The following is a 23,711-nucleotide window of genomic DNA, read 5'->3' on the forward strand; positions in this document are numbered from 1 at the left end:
TAATTAATCATATATTAACTAAATTAAAGTCTATTTTATAAACTAAAAATTATTAATATTTAAAATAGTTTTTATTAGCAATAAATAATTACAATAAAATTATAAATTAATATTAAATTAATTTCTGATATTATTGTCAAAGTTTCAATTACTTACTATTAAGATGTTTTAAATAATGTTAAACAACAAGATTTTAATCTACAAATCAAATATAATATTTAGTTAATAATATAAATTATTTAAAATATTAATAATTTTTAGTTTATAAAATTATCTATAATTTAATCAATATAATATCTAATTTAATCAATTTTTAAAAAAATAAACATATTAAATAGTCTACGAGAAAGCTGTAAGGTCAATCCAGTAACAATGTTGGTGTAAGGAGAGTGTCAGTGTACTGGTGTAGAGTGTAGTGTGATAGTGTGAAAGCACTGCAACAGACTTTCTCTTTGTCTTGTCTGTTTTCAATGATAAAATGACGAAAACAATTTTTTTTAATAAACTTTTCCTGTAAATGTGCGATAAAATGAAACCTTTCAAAATTTAATAAATATTAATAGATTCTCTCAGTGCATAATCGATATAATTAATATATTATTAAAATAATCCATTATATATATAAATCGATTTATATTTTATATTGTAATAGAATAAATAATTGAAATAAAATAACAAGCTTAAAACTTATATTTTATAAATTAATTTTCTTTAATATATTATTATTTAATTTTTTTGTTTTTTGAAATTTAAGAATATTTTATTTTATTTAAATTTAAAATTTATTTTCATTGTAATATCAAAGTATAAATTATTTTATATCAGATTATTTTAAAAATATTTTTTAAATATTATAAAAAATATTTATTATATCAATTTTATCTTCTACCAACTTTTAACTCTATTTTTCCTCAATTTAAATAACTTCAGTTTCCTATAAATATTTTTTCTTTTTCACTTTTTCAAATATTTTAAATCAAGTCCTACCCAATCCAATCACTCTCTAATATTGAAATTTTGATGAAAAGTAAAATAATTTTCTAATACAAGTAAATTATCATAATTAAAAGCATAAATTGTGAACACATGTAAAACAAATATTGCACAATTTTTCACCTGTTAATAAAGTAATCTACGGTTATTTTTATCACAGTAGTAACACAATGTATCACAGCAAAATACAAAGTTAAGTGTGTTAAATAATGATAACGAGAATATATTCAGTGTATATAATTTTCATGGACATTTGAAATACATTAGTAATTATATATAAAACAAAAAATTATTTGCATCCTTCATTTTATGGATAAAAAATAACAATAAAAGCATAAAAAATAGTAACATATATGAATACTCAGTTAATATGAAAACAATAAAGAATAATAATACTTTAACAACATTTTTTAACAATATTTTAATATCATTGTTATTTTATGATTGACTCATGTTACAGTTTATGTTATTATTATTGATCATTGATTGTAAAGTAATTTTTTATACCAATCATGTAAAAATGTAAAAATATTATAAAAAGTGTTGTTAAAGTATAATAAAGAATTTAACAATTACATAGACTCCATATATTATTATCAGTATAGAAGATGTAAATGGAATGTTTTTCAAATTAAAAAAAAAATTGAAAAAAATATCTGTTAAGATTTTTCTGATGATATTTTCATGAAATTTGAGAAAAACATTCCACAGGTGCTGGTATACTACTTCGTATCAATCTGCACCTTTTTATTTTGAGGGGAAAAAAAGCGTAGCACAAGAAACAATAAAAATTGTATAAACTTCAAGGAAAGGGAATTTCTATAATTCTCTCTACTAAACCAATTCATTAACTTTGCATGTATTTTAATATATCATTTGAAAATGGCTAGTTGTATTTTACAATACAAACTTTGTTTTATATATATTATTTAAATTTACTGCCACTATGCTAAGCAACTTACTAACTTATTCATTGACCTATCTCCAATATAAAAAAAGAAACATATATATATATATATATATATATATTTATTAAGAAAATACAATGAGAAATTCTTATTTCCCTTTTCTTCTATCTTGTTCCCTTATCTCCAATGACATCATTGTCGGTGGAACACTGCCAAGTATATTATATATAATCAATCAATTATTAAAGACAAACGTTGAATACCATATATTTCCACACATTTTCTCAAAAATCCGATGTTATTCATCATAATTTGCTAAAAACATTAAAGTTTTTTTTTAATTATGTTACCAGGGTTTCAATTATTTTTCTCAATACAGATTTTAATATTATTAGTTGAAATTTATTAGATTATTAAATTACGTGTGATTTCTACAACTTTTTATACTAATTTTGAAAAGTGTTATTGATATTTGTTCTTATTTATTTGATTAAAGACAAAAACCTGGTAGATAAGATCACTTTTGAGAAAACCTTACGTGATACCTGTGTTTCCATTATCCTTAAAATTGAAATCTAAATTGATAATTAAGAAGAAGTTATAAATTTTGTGTCGCTTTAATCAATTATAAGGAGATGTTGGTAAAACAAATATTTAAAAATATAAGTTTTCTATTCGCGATAAAAAACAGGGGTGAAAAAGTAAATACACACCCATCTATTGTTATAATAATAATAATAAATAATAATAAATAATAATGAAATATAAATTAGGAAACCCTTTGTATGTTTACATAGTGGAACTTCCTCCATTCCCTTTCATTTCACAAAGCCACAGTTTCTTTCTTTCTTTTCTTTTGCTTTTACTTGGCTCTGTTTAATTTTTTATTTGTCTTTCTTGCACTCACCGAAAACCGCCCTTTTCGAAGGCTAAGGGCTTTTCTTCTCTTCCTGTTAATGGTTAGGGTTTCGTAGGGGCGTTATTGGAATGTTCCAGAAGCTCCCTCCTTCCTTCTTTCACCTTTTCAATTCCGTTATACAACGGGGTATCGTGCCAACCATGCATTGATTTTTTCTCCTTTTTTTCCTTCAGGTGATTACCCTCTTTCTTTATGCTTTTTGTGGGTGTTGATTGATTCTCAGTTCTTTTATTCTGTTGTTGGAGTTGTTTTTATCCAACCAGTTGGGAATAGTGTTATTGCGAAGTGTAGGGATGAGGGTTTTTTGTGTGTGAGTATTTGATTGTTCGTTTGGGAGTGGGGGTTTTTGTTATCTAGGTTTAGGAAAGGGGTTTCTTTTATGGCGAAATTGATTGCTTATTAGATAAGTTAGTGAGCTGGTTCACTATTTCAATGTCAAAAACGGCTTTGTTTTTCATTTAGCAAGGTTTGCGCTTTTGCAGTGTTTTTTTTTTCCTGTAATGGTGATTGGTAGAGAATTGAGGAGTGATATCATTAACTTTTAGCCTTTTTAGTGTGCCGAGCTGTGGAATTGATCTCTTTTCAACCTGTTTGTCCTGGTGAGTTTTTTTGAGCTACTATAGGTCTGTTGTTTTGCCATATTCAGTTGTGATTTAGCCCAAATACTGATATTTTAGTGTGTGTTTGGAATTAAGGAAGATTCAACTACTGACACTTTGAACCGTCGGTATGGTTTTCCTTTCAGACCTGAACCTGATATGAATGTTTACTATGGTGATTGTGTATATTGTCAGGCAAAAGAACCTTAACAGTAACATTAACAGAGAGTCAGGGATTAATAATTCCTTTCTACAAGGTTGTTTGTGTGTATCTGTCTCTATTTTCATGGTATGATGCTTTTTGTTTCAGTTTGGGTCATGATTTCTTTGTAGTCCATTTGTTGTGATTAAGCATATTGATCCTGGATTTTTAAAGGCATCATGATCATTTTTGCATGCTTTAGATATTTTAATCCGGTACCAAGTGTAGTTTACTTAATATTAACCTTGGTTTCTTTCTAATGTGATTTTTCGGTATTTTTTTGGATTATTTTGTTTGCTACTAATACCTCATGTTTGGACTGTTTGCAGTGGTGGCAGTTCTGGTATGGAAATGTATGATGCTTCTGAAATTCGGAATGCAGATGCTTATTTGGTAATTTTATTGAATCTTTGTATTTTCTGTTATATATAATAATGTTTCCTTTGATGAATTGATATTATTGTATTATGTGAAATGTGTTTTTTTTTTATCTGAGTTAGTATGACCATAAATTGCTACTATTGGATTTTCAGATTGAAGGCACCGATTTAAACTCACATTTGACAAACCCAAATTTCGAACAATTTCAAGTCATGTTTAATGATGGAGCCCCTGAATTTGTTATTGATCAGAACTCATATTACCCTGCTGCCACCAATTATGGGTATTATTGTACAGGTAAGATGAGAATGACTTACCCGGGCTTTTTAGTTTATGATATATTTTGTATTTATCATATTTACCAGTTATTTATTATGGTTAGGATTTGAATCACCCAGAGAATGGGAGGACCACCATAGGATTTTTGGTGTAGATGGTCCTGATATTCAGTATGCGGTGAGTCTAGTTCTCTCCACCTCTGTGTGTTACATGCTGTGTAAACAGCTGATTTGTTTTTTCTTTATTGGCCAGGGTTCACAACATGAAAGTTTTCCATATGTATATTATACACCTAGCTATGGATATGCACAGTCTCCATACAATCCATACAATCCTTATATTCCTGGTGCAATGATTGGAGTTGATGGTTCACTTGGAGGAGCAAATCAATATTACTCTCTCCCCAATTATCAAAACCCCATTTCTTCACCTGCTTATATTCCTTTCGTTGTTCAACCAGACAATTTCCCTAATAGTTCTGTTGACTCATTGTTTGATACTAGTGCTTCTGTCGGTAGACCTGATGGAAAAGGTTTAAAACATAAGTTCAGCTTAGCTTCTGGTGCCTTTGCTAGGAACTCTTCAAAATCATTGTCAAATCCAACAAGTTCCTTGGCCAGGATACCAGAAGGGCCAAGAGATAATGCTGGGATAAAGAAAGACGTGACAAGTGGCAGTGGTTCTGGCAGGGGTTTTCTTAATCTGCCTTTGCCAGCTGTCCGTCAGGTATAACCCTGCTCTTTTATTTTCATTCAAGTATTCTGAGCCAGTGAGGCCAGTTCTGCTTTTGACTTGTTTAGATGGGAAGCATCATATCTAATTCTAGCTGTGTTCCCTGGGAAGCTTAAACTGGCTCTTTTTTTATTGTTTTCGGAGGCTTGTTTCAATTATTGAGAAGTTTACTTTCTGTGTAAAAAAAATTAAATTTCTTGAATATGCTTCAATTTACCTCCCTATTTCATTTTATTTATTTCTACGAATTCTTATTGGAAACTTTAGACTGGCTCTTTTTATTATTGTTTTTGGAGACTTGTTTCAATTATTGAAAGTGTATTTGCTAAATTTTATTAGTTATGTTTATTTTTGTTTTTGTTGGTTTGATAGGCCAGAAGCATTGATGCCATAACCCATCCTGTAGATACTATTTCCAATGGAAACGTTTTTTCCCATCGTAAGAGTAGTGAATTTTCTGATTGTGGATCTATTGCTAATGGACAGTCTGCAGTTGCTAAACTGCGACCAAAGGCTCAAATGGCTAAAGGATGGAGTGATGTAAATGGAAGTTCTGATGTTTTAGGTGAGCTAAATCGGGGCCCAAGAATTAGTAATAGTAATTCAAAATACCAACTGGCTGTCAAAGCCTATACAAACAAAGGAGATGGCAATACACAAGACAACATAATCATTTATACTGATCAATATAACAGGGAAGATTTCCCTGTCAACATTGAAAATGCAAAGTATTTTGTTATAAAATCATACAGTGAAGATGACGTGCACAAAAGCATTAAATATAATGTCTGGTCATCAACACCTCATGGAAACAAGAAGCTGCAGAATGCCTATGAAGATGCTGCGAGAATATCTGCTGGAAAATCGGGAGGCTGCCCTATCTTTCTTTTCTTTTCTGTAAGTTTCATATAAAGATGCCTTCAATGAGTTTTAATTCTGTTTCCTTCTGATCTGCAAACCTAAACTTGTATTGCAGCCGTGATTTTCCCTTCTTTTAATCATGTTTTCTCTTACAATGTAGGTTAACGCAAGCGGTCAATTTTGTGGGGTTGCAGAGATGGTTGGTCCTGTTGACTTCAATAAGGACATGGACTTTTGGCAGCAAGATAAGTGGAGTGGAAACTTCCCTGTGAAGTGGCACATCATAAAAGATGTGCCAAATGCAAATTTTAGACACATTATACTAGAGAACAACGAGAACAAACCTGTTACTAATAGCAGAGACACACAAGAGGTATGCATATTATTTTAGCAGCTTCTTTACCAATGTTGAATTGACAAGCTCGCCCAACTACCTATAAGCATAATAAACTAACATTAGGATTTTTTTTTACCCTATTAAGAACTTTGAACATGTTTATTAAGGGTTGTTGAGTAAGCAGATCAGTACCACCCCACATGCTTAAATGTGATGAGGCTATTGGATTGCCATTTTATCATACTTCTATACTTGGTTGTCTTGATTGAAGTAATTAAGTGTTTTTTTTGGGAATTGCTGTTATTTCTACATTGTGTGGATTTGGTCTTGTTACAACGTGTAGATTTCATTGCTTTGTGCCTTTTTTATCCCTTGCTATTATATGAAACAGTTTTTTTTATCCTATTTCTCTTGTGCAGATAATGTATGGTAAAGGTTTGGAAATGCTGAAGATGTTCAAAAACCATAGTTTGAAGACATCTTTGCTTGATGACTTTATGTATTATGAAAATCGACAAAAGATCATGCAAGAAGAAAAGGCCAAATTGCTAATCAGAACTTTAGAAAATCCATTATCGTTACCTACATTGGAACCGCCTCGGAAGTTGAATTTTGTCTTTGACATCCCTCCTGTCAGTGTTGAGAAGAATTCAAAAACGGATGATGAGTTTGATAACTTAAAACAGACTTCAAGTAGTGGACATATTGTGTGTAGTTCTGATGTCACCAACATGGCACCTGTAGATGAAAAGAATGAGAAAGGTACTGTTGAGAAAGAAGATATCTCTTCTGTGTTTAAGATTGGTTCTGTCACTATTACCCCAAAACAAGTGGAGACTAAACCATCTTCCATTAGTGTCTCTAAGAAGGAGCAACCTGATGTTTTCACGGTAGGCTCAATGCAAGTTAAAGTTAACGGATTTGCTAAGTCTTCTAGTTTTTTGAAGATCGGGAGTATCCCACTTGATCCGAGGAAAGTAAAGCTGGACGGAGGCACTCGTGTTAAAAATGGATCTTAAAATTTGCGTATGCTTTGGAAGTTTGGGAAAATACTGATTAATACTTTATTGTTCCATTGTCAGGAAGTTAAGTTGGTTTTCTATTCAATCTTCGTATACTGTTTTTTTTATTCCGATGCCCTGAGGTGTTGAGTCAGAATGCTTTTAATGGAAATGTTACTCTTGTATTTCGGCCTTTAGCAATCAATATACAAAGGATGTTTCTTCGTTGCAGATTTTCTTTCACTGACAACATTCTTGCAAAATCTTCTATTGGGTAATTGATACGTTAATGTTGCTATGGTTTGAACTTTGCAATTGTTGTATTCTGTTTCCGGGCTTGTTTGATTTTGTAAGAGGAGAATTATGTCTTACGTTTTCTCTTTTAGTATGTCGATGTTTACGGGTAAATTGTTGTGCAGAACCTAGAACTAGAAATTTGTTGCGGTGAAAGTTAACGATGATTTAAGGTTTTTGTTTTTTTGACTATGAACTGTGATAGTAGGCTATCTATTTATCAATTGTTGTACCTATGCATCTAGTCAGTAATCACGATTTGAGCTTTTCTCTATCTTAAAATAAACACTTAAAATCACTTTATGGTTTTGGATATTTCTTTTGGTAGATAAGGGATAGGGAACTCGACAGCGAAAAAATACGGATAAGTATCCATTTCTCTGATACACTATTGATTTACGAGGTTTTAAATGAGAGGAGGGATTTGTATTATTCAAGATTTGATGCTCTAATAAAAGTTGTTAGTTAAATTCTTATGCATATTGTTGACTACACAATTTGCTATTTAAAATGTTATCTGATGCCTTTAATAAAGTATATAAGATAATTAATATGATGTTAAAGTCAAAAGGATAAATTATATATTAAATTACAATCGATACAATTAAAAACAATATAGCTTACTAGTAAGATGTTTAAATTTCTCGTAACATAAGAATTTAAATCTATCACTTAATATTGCCAGAGAATTTTTTTTCTTCTATTGCAACTACGTAGTTCAAACTCTCTCTCTCTCTTTCGTTATCTCTCTCTATATATGTATATGTATATATTAATTTAAAGTATTGATATTAATTATATATTTTAGAAGATCAAATATAATATTCAAGATCCTAAAGGATAAATTTTAAAGCCCAATTAGACAAAAACACCATGTCGTGATTTCTCTGTTATTTCATCTGGACTAATATATTTTGCCTAAAGAATTATAATATACGGATTGAAAAAATTCATAGAATATTTCGTGAATACTTAATTCAAAAGTGTCATTACAAATTTTGAATTTAATAATTTTAAAAAAATCATTTACTTCTAAACTTGTTAATTTATACTTTTGTTTATTTTGCTCCTGTTTTTTCTTTAAAGATCAATAAAATGAAATGAATTGATATTGGATGGCTATTTGATAAATTTGCAAAGCAACACCAATTTGACAATACTTATCCTGGAATGATGGTTGATGACTCTGGTTTACAAGGGTCATCCCAAGCTGCTTGAAATGTCTGCATTGGGAATCTCATGTAAGTCTCATTATTTTCTTTTAGAAAACGTTGTTTCATAGAACTTCTTCTAGAAAAAATATGAAACAAAATGTAAGTACACCTGATAAAAACAATACAGAGTATTAAGTGTTTTCGGAATAACTTAAAACTTTTTAATTCTGAATTTAAAAATATTATTTTAAATTGTATAATTTAAAATAATTTAGATTGAATTCTTTTATTAGAATTATGCAATTTTTAGTTTACCTCCTTTTAACTATAAATTTTTCACACAAGGTTACATTTGATTCTTAGAAACATACAATCGAGGTAACGTTAAAATTCAGATTACTATTTTTAATCGTTCAATTTAGAAAAAATTTAAATTCCACAAGAAAAAAAAACTTCAAAAACCAGTCTCAATCACTTATAAAATCTAAAGTGCAAACAAGTCATCTTAGAAAAAATATGCAAGATAATAGGGATGAAGGAAGCAAAAGTTGAAGTTCTTTAATCATAAAACTAATGAATGACCAAAGCCTTTCTTATAATTAATATAAAGGATTGGGATAATTAATCTTTTTATTAAAAATTTATTAACACATTATGATCAATTAGTTCACCTTAACCATGTTTATCAAGATTTGCATATCCTATGTTGAAGAGAGTATAATGCCTGTTTTAACCCCAACAACAACTGTGAAACAAATAAGGAACACGTGTGACCAAACACAGAGACAAAAAGGGAAAATATGTGTGACCGAACTAGTTGAGATGGCATGAGTGGGCCCACCAATCCCCTAAGACATGTCTTGCGCTGCTCTGCATATATATAGATCACTTCACTTTTACTACTATATTACTCAATTCTCTTCTGTGTCTGGGGAATCTCAATCGTGCGAGTGCGTATCACGCGCCGGCACTCTCTCCGATTAGGTATTCTCCACTCGCCTCCTGCATTTCCGTTTCTCACGCTCACATCTTCTTCCCTTTGTTGTTTTCGCCAATTTTCAGTTCCTACATGAGCCTGAACCGCTGATCGCATTTTGAAACCAATTCTCTGTGTATGAAATTCCTGAATTTCCCGACAGTTTTCTACTATTGTTATCCGATTAAAGTAGGACTTACCTGAAAATAAGAATTAAAATAGCTTTAAGTATGTTTTAGCAGATTAACTGGGAATATGTTGATAGTGCTCTATTGTTATGCTAGTTGCCTCTAAATAATTAATTAAAATTTTTAGAAATAGTTGCCACGCCAGTAACTGTAATAACTGTAAGTGCTTAAATATAGCTGCTCCCTCTTTATATTTTGAGAGTTATTATTGTTATTATTATGCCTTTGCATGTTATCAATTCCGGCATAAAAAACAAGAGTAGTTTATTTCATGTTTTGAAACTGTGGTCGTGATTGCAGTTGTAGTTGTGACCACTGCAAGTATGTGCAATGTGTGCTTTAGGCGTGAATTTGTTCAATGTTTCAAGCATATTTGACCATGACTAGTATTAACAATTCTGCAAGTTTTCCCTCCCAAATTCCACATTTCCATCATTAATAACTCATTACCATTTTGCTATATATCTAATCCTTTAAAGTTCAAAACTTCACATAAATCTACACAATGAAGAAAGAGAAGGAATGACAGTAATTTTGTAAGGGCTACAAACCAATATTTCAGCCTATTGTGGTCCGATGGAGTCCGATGTGGCCGTTTGACGTGCTAGATTGGGGTGTTGCGGTTATTTGTGATGTTTACAAAAAGTAGTGCAATTGCAGGGCGATGAGTTTGAAACCATGGTTTATAGAATCAGTTTGTTGGGGCAATGCTGTTAGTGTTTGTTGTAAATGTTTTTGATTTTGTTATATTTTTCTGCATGTTTCAGACACATTTATGGCTTGTGGAACTGGTCTTCTATATTTTCTATTGATGTTTCTACTTCAGTATTATTATGCATGTCATTAGATTAGTAAGTTGAAATAGCCATTGTATTGATGCAACCACACTCACGCACTGTTCTTAAACATGCAGGTAAAATGGCGGGGAATTCAAATACACGAGAAGGAAAAACCATTATGGTTCCAAAAACCGAGGATTTGGATTATGAGTTGCCACCTTATACTACATTTTCAGGGGATGTTGGAGTATGTTGTTGATGTCTCGATATACACCATAAACATCTTGCATTCTCATTATTTCCTTAATTATTTACCCATTTTCTGGATGTTAATCAGTGTTTTAGATCCCGGCATGTAGCAGCTGGCCCATAAAATTCTACATCAGTATAGCATGTAATAGGGTAGCTGCTATTCTGAAAATTTTTATAAATCTATTCTATAACTATAGAGAAATTTCCAAAAATAATGTAAAGATTACCCAAAATTCATGACATTCATAAACAACAAAAAGTCTTTAGTGTCTAAGCAAAACATATCAGTAAGAACTAACAAAAGGTCAAATACATGTTTTCCACGCAAGAAATATTAATCATCAATTGTCCTCTTCTAAATCAAAGTATTTTTTCTTTGTCATTTTCAGTACTAGTACTGCTGCAGTTTCTTTCTTGAAAATTGAAATCCAAAAAGGCCTTGGCATATTTTTTTTTTGTATAAACACATGGTGGTGTTATCCCGTTATCTACAGCTTCTGTTCAGCTCATGGCAGCCACAATACCAAACTGCTATTCTACAGCAGCCCCAGTTGTGAACAGGGCTTCTCCACAGTGTGACTATAGCAGTGCTGTAGTGCACTATTGAACGAGGAGAAAACTGTTGTAACCAAATTCCAATATTGAAGTAAAGTCTCTAAGAAGGATCCATGCAATAAAAAATGCATCTGCATCTTAGTCCTGTGTACTTGAATGATAACCTAATTATTATATGTGAAATTAGTAATGATTCAAAAGTCTTTACTGATTTTTGTTTGTTTGCCGTAACCCTATTGTACATGTTTTCTGAATTTTCTCTATTTACAACTCTCTACATTCATTGTAACATGCAAACTCCATTTGTTCACTGTGTACATATAATAGCACAAAACATATATAAAAATAATGGTCTTAATTAATTTTTCATATTTATTGTTTTCGTATGTTTAACATTTTTTTCTTCATAACTTCCATTCGTTTAACTTCTTCCTTCATAATTACTAGGAGGCCAATGGTGCTAGCTCGTCTGGAGGCAAACTGCGAGCATTCTTTATAGGAATGGGATTCCTACCATGTGTCGTTGATAAAGTGATTGAGGAGAATGGTATATCATGTGAGATCCAGATACTTATCTCGTGCACCAAATGCATGACACATTTGATGAATTTCTGAGATATTTCACTTTGTTGTTTGAAGTATTGTTGTTCTGATAGATTTTCTTTAAAATTTACAGGTGAAGAAAATTCTGAAACTTTACTAGAGGCCCTCTTAAGATTTTCTGTAAGTAGACCAAAAATATGTTAGTGTGATTTCATAGTCAGAACTCTTGGGATTAAGATTTGGAATTCTGGTTTGTTTACTATTTAAATTCATAAATAATGACAATACCTCAATGATGTGCATGTTCATAGAGATGAGAAAAGTTTATTTGTATAGACAGATATGCATATACATGAAGATTCAAATTATCATTTAGTAAGCACAGTCCTTTGGATTACATATTGCTTGCATAAAGTAGAAAAATAGTAGGCAAAAAAACAATTAGTTTTTTTATCAGTAAGGTTCCTTGTTCTCTTTAATTTTCCTCTCATGAGACTCAAATACGTCACCTTGTAGTCATGGATTTTAGTGCGGAGATGACCTTGCTTTGTGCACTGAGACATAAATTATGTCATTTTATCAGGTGTCTAGTGCAATGGTATGGTAGGAATTTAAATAAAGGAAAAATATCCATTTGTAAATAGTGATAAATGTCATTTACTATTTTAGGGATGCAGATAACTAACTCCTTAGTTTATGTCCTGTCTCTTCTATTTGAGAGGACATTGTATTCTATTTTCTGTATCAGTTGATAGTATATTGTTCCTTCTTCTTTTTCAAGATAGGTATTGTCATATTAGTGCTGCTTTGCGAGTTTATCAAATAGTTCTTCAATATCATATGATGCCATTGGATTGGCCCTTAAAGTCCTATTGAATTGGTCGTTACACCGATGAAAGCATCACCATTATTGTCATTCAAGGACCAAGTTTGTACCACTTATTGTGAGTATATCTTTAGAGAATAAAAATGAACATTTACTCTAATATAATGTGTTATTCATTTTGATATAGAATTTATTAGGGAAAGAAAAAGAAAGAGGGGAACAGGAAAGATTAGAATAGAAAGGATAGAGAGAAGCAGAGAGAAACATGAGGTCAAAGAAATTGTGCACTGCACTTATTATCATTTCAATCTGTCTACATTCAGTCTTTATTCATTTTTTAGGATACAACAGCATACCTTATTACAAAACGGAACCAAATAGCCACGAACTAACACTAGCTGACTAACCAATTAATTAACGTTTTGTTTTTCTTATTTATATATACATATCCAATTCCCCATATTTTTATACTCATGAAAAGAGGGCATGATAGTTTGTTTTTTGTCAATTGTATACATAAATAGTAAATAATGGACTAGGACTGTGTTTGTGTGTGTTTACATATCAGATTACCTATTCACTACATTTTACATGAAGTTAGAACAGGGGTAAAATACTGATTCTTTCTATAACTTTTTTAATGATTAGTAACTTGTAATGATACTCAACAGCTGTGTTTGCTCTCTTCATTTGTTGATACTGCTGCCAACATGCTTTGTGAACTCAGGACTTAATATCCTGATCGGTGACTATTATTTCCAATTGTATAGGCTCACAAATCCAATTGTGACTCTTCTGATTCTTTGAGTGGTTTTCACAATACAAGCAGTGGTACACGGGCCCCGACTATTTATCACGATGGTCACTCTAAAGAGGTAATTAGGTCTCTTCTGTTACCCTCCTCCCCAATTATAGACATTTGTTTAGTTGATTGATTTATTTAAGTGTTGACTATCCTTCCCTATCCTATTGCTAGAAAATTAAAGATTTATCCCTATGACTTACTTATTTAGGCTTCTGGAGTTATAATTTGGGATGGTAAGGTACTTAACGAAACATATCTCTGCTTGTATCATTTGAATTGTTTTGTTTGAGATAACTATTAAATATTTTAAGTAATTGAATGATGAAATAACGACAAAGCTTTATACCTGGCCCTTTTCCATGTTTCTCTTGGCTTTATTCACCCTCTCTTGAGTCTTGATATACTTTCTTTTTTCTATGCCAAATGGTAAAGGCACTACTGACCCTGATTGTGCAAAAGAATTAAATTCTAACAATGTTGTGGTGCAAGTACATCTATGCACACACACATTGTTTAGAAAAATGGAAATGCATTGATAATAAAATTGTATATAATTGGTTGCAAATATGTACTTGTTGTTTTCCCACAATTTGTTTTCTCTCCGAGATGAGAACACTGCCCTCAAATGCTTCACATGATCTTTAATGGAGAGGAGACTGCAAATCAATACATCATCAAAGAATATTAAAAAATATTCTAAGACAGAGTTTTGAAAATTTTGTTCGTATACCCTTGAGAAGAAGTGGGAATATTGTGGTTAAAAGGGCATAACCAATCATTCATAGTATTCACTATGAGTCTTGAAGGCAGTTGATGAGCTACGGCTCTGATTTTTTTGTTTCAGCCTATTTTCTTAGAATAATAGCTTAATCTTTTTCTATCTCTCTTTTTAGACTTAGCTTAACATTTCCTTTTCTTCAGCTTGATCGATCTTGTATCTATATGTTTCTGAGAATGCTGTTCATCATATCTTTTCCTCTGATTTCTTTTTGGTATCACAATCTATCCTAGTGGTTGTTGCTGGACTCATTTGATAATTTGTTATTGGACCACTTGATGTCTATTCCTGCAAGTTTCATGCTTGAGAGGTCCGATTTTAGTGTGAGGAGTGATATGATGATTATCTGCTTTGGACTAAGCCTTCACGGATTTGCTTTTGGTACCACTCCAAAAGACCTCTTACTAAGGGATGTATCTTATGTGTATATAAACCCATGTGTATTTTATATTTTATTCGATGTGGAACTTTGTTTGTACCCAACGGTTAGGCCAAACCAAAGAAGAGGGAATCTCTTACGTTCATCTGCAATTTCATTCATACCGACAGCATTTTTAAATTGCAACATCCAATACTTTGGTATGTTGTTTTCCCCCAAAATGTGGCACCATAATCAATGATTACTGCAATTTTATAACACTGATTGCTATATATTAGTAGAAAGAAGTTAGTATATACAGTTTATATAGTTATTACTTGTAAATCCTTTCGTACAGCTAGTAAGTTGCGCAGCTGTAGCTTTATTGGTGAGCTACTTAGTACAGCTGTCAGTAAGCAATGCCTATAAATACATTCTGTACTCATGTTTCAGAACGTGTGATACAATAATAAAGATATTTAGTTCATGTTTAGTTTCTTCTCTCTCATTTTACTTTCAGTTTAGTTCATCTAAGACTATATGAATCTGGAAATTGATGTGCGAAGCAATTGATCCTTGAAGAATTGTGTGCTAATTCCTAATTGTTCAATTTTCTTCTTTAGATAGTGCTTCTGCCTAGCTGCATTTCACTTATGCAAAACATTTCATGTCTGGGGAATTCATATGCCTCGCCGAAGACAATTGTTTAAATATATTTTGAGGTGTTCATCAGCATTCTAGTGAAATAGACTGTAAATAATATTGTTGTAAATGTCACGGGGCTTTTATGAGCTAGGAGATAATTGCCTTGCTATTTCTCTTTTATTATTTGCAAAATCTAGTTAACTTGAAATGTGTTCACTTTTTAAAGGATTTAACTCTAATGGTTTATGTAAAACTTTTAACTGATTTTTCAATTTGCTTTGTAATTTATATAGGCTCTTCAAAAATCAAATTCATTGTCTTCTGATTCTCTGGATAGTTTATTTGATGATAAGGATCTTCCAGAGGTTTCCAATGTCAACCAAGCAAAAGAGGTACCTGTTTCTTATTCCTGAGAAATCATCAATTCATTTATTATAAAATTTAGTCATCTTATAGAACAGAGAAACTGATGTATTATTTCCATTATCTTAATAAGTACTGGTAGGAATAGTTGAGTATTTGGAACTTGAACATTTGAAATGAGCCAAATGGTGAGGTGCAATTTATGTTGCCTATCTCAACTAGTGGAATAGGGTTTTTATTGTTTATCAGCCAGTTCTGATCTATTAATGTCACATTTGTGGTAGCTGTAATCTCTGACTATATGCTATTTTAATCTTTCTAATGTTCAGGTATATTCATATGTCGATTTCATCCCAAATTCCAAATAGATATATATTTTTTTTTCAAAAATTGTTTTTCAGATATTCTTGTATCCTATTGTCAACCTTTAAAATTGCTTATATGATTTTTTAAAATGTTGTGGCACCTGTCTGTTGCATATACCATGTGCATCATCTAAAGTTGTAGTCACCAGTTTGTTGCATTCACCTTACATAAATGAATTCAACCTGCAATAAAGTAGTAGGAGAATATTGATATGAAGCATGTGAAACACCAGTGTAATGGATTAAACAAAAATATGCTTTCTTTCTTAAAAATGTGTCATATTGCAGGGGAAAGATCAGCTATTTACTTTCCTTTTTTACAGTTTAAATAAGAAAATATTCTAGCTTGAGCAATCGGTGGTTTCGCAGCAGTTCCCGGTAGTTTACCAAGGGCACCATCCTACCTAACCGAGAATATAAATCCTAGCTTAGCAAAGTAAGTCAAAGCTGGGTAAATGAAGGAAAGACGAAACATGGCTATTAAACTAGAGATCTGACTTTCTTAGCCAAGATAGTGTTAAGATAACAGGTGCTTTTGCCATAGGTCGGGCCCACAACAAATGTCAAATGGCCTTGACAAAGCCTCATCTTTTAGGGTGTTCCAGATCCAGGTCATACACAACCTGATCCTGTTTCTTGTCTGACCCATATTTGGACTGAACAATATGATTCAACTGATTCATAGTACGATGAAGCAGAAAAATTATTTGCTGTCAATCTATGTTTTTGGCACTGAAAAATGGATTGAATTGTAATGCGTAGGATTCTGATAATATTGGCTTGGCACTTATTTTTTGCGTCATATGCATTATCTAAAGTAGTGGTCATTGGTTCCCTTTTACTACTGCAGGTGATGAATTTAGTTTATATTTCTATGAATATGCATCATGATGTATTCCAGCTTGCCATTGTTGTTGACCTTGACAATTTAGCCTCTTTACTGTGTCTTGTGGGAATATTTTCTTTCTTCATGGTTCTCATTATGGCAAGTGTTTTGGCTAATTCAATTTGTTTCTTCGACAAAATCTTTCTTGCAGGAGATCGATGAACTTAACAGAGACATTGATGATAAAAGAGGTTCCTTATTGATGATGAACTTCTCTATTGAGGAAGTTGAATTTGCAATCCGCAAGCTTGGTATGAGAATGTACATATTCATATGTAATGTTGCCTTGTGTAATTGATGTTTACTTTCTTATTGTATTTGGGTAGTAATTATTATGAAACCCTTGTAAGGTGCAGAATGCATCCACCTATATGTTATAATTTTACTAAATTTTTAATCAATGAGACTTCTAATATACCCTTCACGTCTAAGACATTGAGCATGAGAATGGAGGAGGGTCAATAATGGGTGATATGATGACCTACCAAACCTTTCTAAGATAAACACTAATAAGCTTTGATACCATGTTAAAAAGTGGATTATAAATCTAATTCAACTCTACAAAATTATATTGGTAGGTTAGGTTTGCTTACACCTATATATTAAAATTTGACTATATCGATAACACTAAGAATATCCATTTGATGGTAGTTAAAAATGGTGCAGCATTGACCATTTGTACAAGTGGTCCTTGCAAACCTTTGCCTTGCTTGAGTTATTAATTCTTGCCTGCGTGGGACTTGATGTTAGCAGTACAACTTACTAAGTGAACAACAGGCTATTGTTGAGAATATATTGAAGTGTTTAGACTATACGTGTGAATATTCTTTATATTATGTTTTTACAGAAATGAAAACAAAACTAACTATGAAAAATTTGAGCAAGCTTTTGAATATGTATAGTTGTATACATTTCCTATATCAGTGTTTTTTCTGTCAACTGGTTGTCAAGATCTAATTAACTTCTTGGAATAATATGTATACTTATGGAGATATAAGTTCATATATATGTTTCTTGATTACTCACATTGGTAAGGGTTTTTTTATACATTTTTGTTTCATATAGGTGGTGAAGCATCAATTCCTGAGCTGGTGGACTTCATCTTTGCTTTGCAGATTGCTAAAAAGTTGAAAAAGGAACCAGAAGATATCACCTACGAGAGCGATGAGGTTAAGATATATTTAATGAGATTTTTTAGGAGATAAAATACTGCGCTCTGCTAGTCATGTTTTTAAGTTAGTCCTCAACTTTATTATCTGCTAGACACGATACTATGGTCCTAGTTGCTACAATGCTACAAAATAAGCAAGACCTTTGAAGGGAACATAACTATATCCTCTACTTAATTTAAAGACTTTGACGTTCCGATTTCATATAATTTACGTCCAATGGAAAATACAAATTCTTTCATAAAGAGTATTAGTTTTATTAGTTAATTTCTTTTGTGCATGCCTTTTCTTGTCATGTGAACTATGGGTTGTTTTAGTTTGACACGAGTAGAAGCTCAATCCATTTGGAGTAGATTGTTTATGACAAAATTGTTACTTATTGTTTATTTTAGGAAAGTTTAAATTTTATCTTTGATTGTATTCTTATTCTCTATCAAAGTTGTTTATTTGTTGTTAATGCTAGGATTATGTATTTAGAATAAATGTAGGGAGATGGATTTTCAGAGCATGCCAAAGTAATATAAGTCTCTAGTTCATGTTCTTCTCCAATTAACCAACCTATACCACATTCCTGTATAACAAAAGACTTGGCATCAAAAGTCTTTGAAAAATTCAACGATTTACTTAATTTACCTAAACAATTGAGATTGAAGGGACATACAGAAACAAAGAGAACAAATTTTAAGTTTTAAAAAGGAGAAAGGGAAACATGATGATATATTTCTTTAGTGAAGAAATCAATCTCACATGCAACTCAGCACTCACACACACAGATTACTGTAAAACGTCTGTATATTACTCTGGTAAACAAGAAATACACTGTACACGTCCAAAACAATCAAAGGAACACTTTCCCTTCACAGGATACAAAATCCTGACTGTACACAGAGTTAACAAAAGCTAACCCTGTTACAAGGTCCCTCTGCCTTCTTGTAAAGGCAACCCAACCAACTAACCAACTGCTAACAGCACAAACACCCCCTAACCGCCTAGTCAATAGTTAAAGATGATTCAAATAATTGGATAAGCATCAAGAAGCATGGCAACCTCTCTGCATATCGAACAAAGGTACTCCCAGCAAAAGACTGCGAGAAGGTGAAAAAACTACTCAATAAAAATGTGCTATCCCAAGAAGATTATGGCACTTTTTTACAACCAAATAACTCAAAATCCACATCCTGAAAACAACAGCAAAGCTTTTGGGCATTTTTGCGGTTACCAAATCCTCTTAACACCTAAAAAGTTGTAAAGGGTCTGTTAAACAAATCCAGTGCTCACTAAAACCTGAAGCATGTAATACCAGAGATAAGAAACTGATGGCTAATGCGGAGCAAATAAGAACATGATTCAGACAGCTTTACTACACACTTTCTGTTAATGAGGTTTTCTGGGAGATTCAACTAGCGACTTTTATAAGGTATCCCCTAAGTGGATATGTGGATGTGTCGGATAGTTTAGTATGCATTTGCATTAATGAGTTTTCCCGTTTTTCTTATGTTACACTTTACTTGAAAGTAGTTGTATCCTCTTTCTTTGTTTTGTACTTGTATATACCATCAAAAAATCTTTCCACTTATTATTTTAATTTATGTATCTTGTTATGACTGTATTATGCATCCAATTTTTGTTACTTGTGGGATGTTAGGTCAGCAATGAAAAGCTCTTTGGAATTATGGCAAAAACACTTCAATTGTTTGAAATGGGTTTCTCTGAGAATGAAGTATCATCGGCAATTGATAAATTAGGTGAGTATTAGTGAAAACTGATCGTTTTCTAAACTAAGCAGCTGTGTATTAGGTTGGTAGTGTTTCCTTTCAAAGTATTTATCTTTAGAGTTGTGAGATGACATCAATGGAATAGAACTTATATCATTGGCTTTTATAATACTGGATTCTGGAAAATGATATCCATTTCTTTCCATTCATGTTTTTTAATCAGCACTTAACTTCAGGTTGCTTATTAGTATTTGCATCTTTAGCTTAGCAATTGGTCGTTTTTCAGGTACCGAGGCACCAATTTCTGAGCTTGCAAACTTTATTTTTGCTGAACAAAATGGTGTCGATTATGTGATGGAATATAAGGTTAGACTTTTTAGTTGTAATATTTCAAATTATATGTTCAATTATTTTTTCTAATTCAGCTTGTTTTTATATATGATTTATTTCAACAATAATGAGCATTGTTACGTAGAATCATATTTGCATGCATACATACGTAGAATAATAAATGAAGTTGTGGCAAGTGAAAAGTATATCCACTGTCTTTATGTTGAAGCGAGCCTTATCTGGGATTTTAGGAGTTTGAAGATTTAAAGGATAACTATTGAGTGGCTTCGCCTACATTTTCTACATTGCATGACCAAGATTAAACACTACCGTATTCCTGTTCTCTTATAACTAGTCAACCGCATGGTAAATATTTTTGGGCTAACTAAAATAAGAATTGTACCCTAAAGAAACAAAAACACAGAAGAATATTTATAACTTAACTATATTATGTAAAATTCTCATAAGTTAAATTACTTTTCTATGTATTATATATATATATCTTTTATGGTATACAGAAAAACCCAACTGAAGATAATGCTAAAATGAAGTATATGTGTCCGGATAATTTTCATCAAACAAATCGTTTTATAGTATTGAATTGGGTCTAAACCACTTACATAAAATGAACAGTAGTTCTAAGAAACCTATGAAGTAAAAAGTTAAGGTCGTGTTTGGCATATTCAGCATAAAATTGTATTGTGCCCAGGTCATTCTTTTGTACATAAAACCAGTCAGGTTTTTTTACTGAGTGATGAAATTTCTTGCTTTTCTAGTTTCCCACCACTCCTGCTTATTCTGTGGGGATCAAAGATGAACCAGATTTAGATTTATGTGGTACAACTGAAGTGAAAGCTGAGAACTTTAGCCATGATCCCCCACAATCAAGCCACGTCAATGTAGAGGAAATTCACGATGATACTAGGGTGAAAGGCGAAGAAGGAATTGATGAATTTCCCAGCAACGTTTCTGACCAATATTTGAATTTTGTGGAGAATGAGAGAGGTAAAAGGCCCAAGTATGAACATCATGATTCAATCTCTTATCTTGATCCCTGTTTGGTGGAAGAGAGGGTTGACAGCATTGTTGCTGAACTGTCAAAACGTCCCAAACCAAATCCATCCAGGTGTCTTAGTAGTGTGGCCGCTAAGCCACCATTTTTCTTATTTGGAAATGTTTCAAGTATATCCTACGACTCATGGGGAAAGATGTCTCAGTTTTTATATGGTATTGAACCTGAATTTGTGAATACTCAGTCCTTTTCTGCTTTGGACAGAATAGAAGGTTATATACACAATCTCCCAGTTGAAAACAGGTTCCACATCCTTCCAAAGCCTCCTATGACTATCGAAGAAGCAATGCCACGGACAAAGAAATGGTGGCCACCTTGGGATTCAAGGAAGCAGTTGAGTCGCATCTATTGTGAAACCAGTGGAGTAGCTCAAACTTGTGATAGACTAGGAAATGTTCTAGCTGATGCAGGTGGAGTGCTCACATATGAAATGCAGAAAGACATTATTCGTTATTGTCGTGGGTTGAATCTTGTGTGGATTGGCAAATTCAAACTGGGTCCTGTAGAGCCTGAACAGTTGGAGCTCATTTTAGGCTACCCTTCGAATCACACTCGTGCTGCTGAGGGCAATTTGGCTGAAAGGCTTAAATCACTGAAATACTGCTTCCAGACAGACACATTGGGGTATCATCTTTCTGTGTTAAAGCCCATCTTCCCTCATGGATTGACAATGTTGTCACTTTTTAGTGGTATTGGTGGGGCAGAAATTGCCCTACACCGGCTTGATATTAAAATAAAAGCTGTTGTCTCAGTTGAGACTTCTGTGCAAAAAAGGAAGATTCTTGAGAGGTGGTGGCGTCAATCTGGGCAAACTGGGTCTTTGGTTCAGATTGAAGATATTCAAAAGCTGACTAGTAAAAAACTTGAGGGTCTAATCAGTAGATTTGGTGGTTTTGACCTGGTCATTTACCAGAACCCATGCTCTTACTCAAGTTCCAGGCTTCAAACAGGTGCAGGTCTCTCAGCCCTTGATTTTTCAGTTTTTTGTGAATGTGTTCGTGTCCTGCAACGTATAAGAGGCTTGTGTCAAAGGAAGTGAGCGAAGTGACTCGCATCTATCTTTTCTATCTTGTAGAAAATTATGTCATTCAATGGATGTCATGTGCAGTTCTTATCTGAACATTTTCCTGTTGTATATGTACTTCTGCACTATAAATTTCAGTCAAGGGATTTTGGTAGTAGTTATCTTTCTTTTTAATCACTAAGAACTGTTCATATATGTAAGTAAATGCATGGTAAAGGTTGTCAAATGATTTTGTTAGTAGTTATCTCTCATTAATACCACCCAAGATTACTCCATGGAATTTTTAATATCAATTCATTTAGTGTTTGTCAATTTAGGTAACCACTGACCAATTTATAAATCTAAAGGGTTTAAATGTGTTTTTTGTTCTATGATAAATTGTCAGATTTTATTTTTGGTATGTCGTACTCTTGTCCTCAATAATTGCTTTATTTTTTTCTCTAAAATATTTCCATTGTATGAACTGTTTTTGAACAAAAAGTAAAACAGTTATTAAGGATGAAAAGTTTTAAGAATATTATTAGGACCCAGATCAAATTTTGATTATTTATTAGAGGCCAAAAATATATTTAAGTAGCTTTAAAATTATCATCATTTAATAATTTTATGAAATACAATGGTATTTAATTTTTTTATTTAAGAAATAAAATAGTGTTTTATAATTTTTAAAATCAAATTGATCATGCTTGCGATTTCAAAATTTATGTAATTCTTATTTCTTTTGCACAGTTCTTCAGAAACAAATGTTAAATTGTCAATATATGAGTTAGGAAGTAAGTAATGGACAAAGGGATACAAAGACGCTCCGTTTCAGTAGATATTTTTATTTTCTGAAGAATATCTTTTCATTTTCGTATCCAGTGATATTATAAATAGGGTAAATTATTAAAAGAAAAATTTATGTGGTTGGGTTCGTTCCTCATGTTATAAAAAGGTTAATTTATTTTTTATAATATTAAAACAATCATCCCATAAATATAATTTAACTTAAAATATTCACGTTTGAACAATCAATAAATATCACATTAAAAAAATATTTGTACATGGTATACAGCTAAAAAAATTTCTCATTTCTCAAATTATCTTTTCCCTCCTTCTCCAATTCAATTGTCCCTTCCACACTCCCTCTGCTCTTATTGTTGACATTGAATTAATAAATAATATTGTTTAAAGTTAAGGTTTTGTGAGTCGTAAAGTTAGTTAGCTCTTTAGGTATAAATATTTGTTTTTCTAAAATATTTGAACAAATGTGGAGGTGTCATTCAGGTTAAGTATACATTGTTAGTAAGATTATGAGTCATATGCTCATGAACTCAGTTTTGATATTAATTTCTGAGTGAAATTTGTGAGTTGTTTCCATAACATTCAATCCAACATATAATTATGAATTTTAAATTATATAATATAGAATATATTTTCAAA

The 23,711-nt window shown here is 31.9% G+C and overlaps 2 protein-coding genes across 5 annotated transcripts; both read left to right on the plus strand.

Annotated features, from left to right (window-relative positions):
• The first annotated feature begins 2,706 nt into the window (after nucleotides 1-2,706).
• On the plus strand, nucleotides 2,707-7,443 carry LOC124838245 (YTH domain-containing protein ECT4). Of its 3 annotated transcripts, none has more exons than XM_088105399.1 (9): nucleotides 2,707-2,993; nucleotides 3,366-3,419; nucleotides 3,951-4,014; nucleotides 4,155-4,299; nucleotides 4,385-4,458; nucleotides 4,534-5,007; nucleotides 5,386-5,910; nucleotides 6,035-6,247; nucleotides 6,631-7,443. In XM_088105399.1, the coding sequence occupies exons 3-9, from the start codon at nucleotides 3,967-3,969 to the stop codon at nucleotides 7,228-7,230; spliced, it is 2,079 nt and encodes a 692-aa protein (XP_087961525.1). In that variant the 5' UTR covers nucleotides 2,707-2,993; nucleotides 3,366-3,419; nucleotides 3,951-3,966; the 3' UTR covers nucleotides 7,231-7,443. The 3 variants fall into 3 exon arrangements, with proteins under 3 accessions (XP_087961525.1, XP_087961524.1, XP_047169751.1); XM_088105398.1 differs by having other exon boundaries at nucleotides 3,375-3,419; XM_047313795.2 differs by lacking the exon at nucleotides 3,366-3,419.
• A 2,029-nt stretch (nucleotides 7,444-9,472) lies between these two features.
• Nucleotides 9,473-22,538, plus strand: DRM3 (S-adenosyl-L-methionine-dependent methyltransferases superfamily protein). Of its 2 annotated transcripts, XM_088105401.1 has the most exons (12): nucleotides 9,473-9,644; nucleotides 9,723-9,772; nucleotides 10,738-10,850; nucleotides 11,858-11,966; nucleotides 12,087-12,133; nucleotides 13,550-13,654; nucleotides 15,659-15,757; nucleotides 17,131-17,230; nucleotides 18,045-18,148; nucleotides 19,794-19,893; nucleotides 20,150-20,229; nucleotides 20,970-22,538. In XM_088105401.1, exons 3-12 carry the CDS (start codon nucleotides 10,743-10,745, stop codon nucleotides 22,302-22,304), a joined length of 2,187 nt encoding a protein of 728 aa, XP_087961527.1. In that variant the 5' UTR covers nucleotides 9,473-9,644; nucleotides 9,723-9,772; nucleotides 10,738-10,742; the 3' UTR covers nucleotides 22,305-22,538. The 2 variants fall into 2 exon arrangements, with proteins under 2 accessions (XP_087961527.1, XP_047169764.1); XM_047313808.2 differs by lacking the exon at nucleotides 9,723-9,772 and having other exon boundaries at nucleotides 9,474-9,644.
• The last annotated feature ends 1,173 nt before the right edge of the window (nucleotides 22,539-23,711 follow it).

Source organism: Vigna umbellata, chromosome 1 (assembly GCF_029865625.1).
Source record: "Vigna umbellata cultivar VRB3 chromosome 1, Vumbellata_1.0, whole genome shotgun sequence".
Classification (NCBI taxonomy): domain Eukaryota; kingdom Viridiplantae; phylum Streptophyta; class Magnoliopsida; order Fabales; family Fabaceae; genus Vigna; species Vigna umbellata.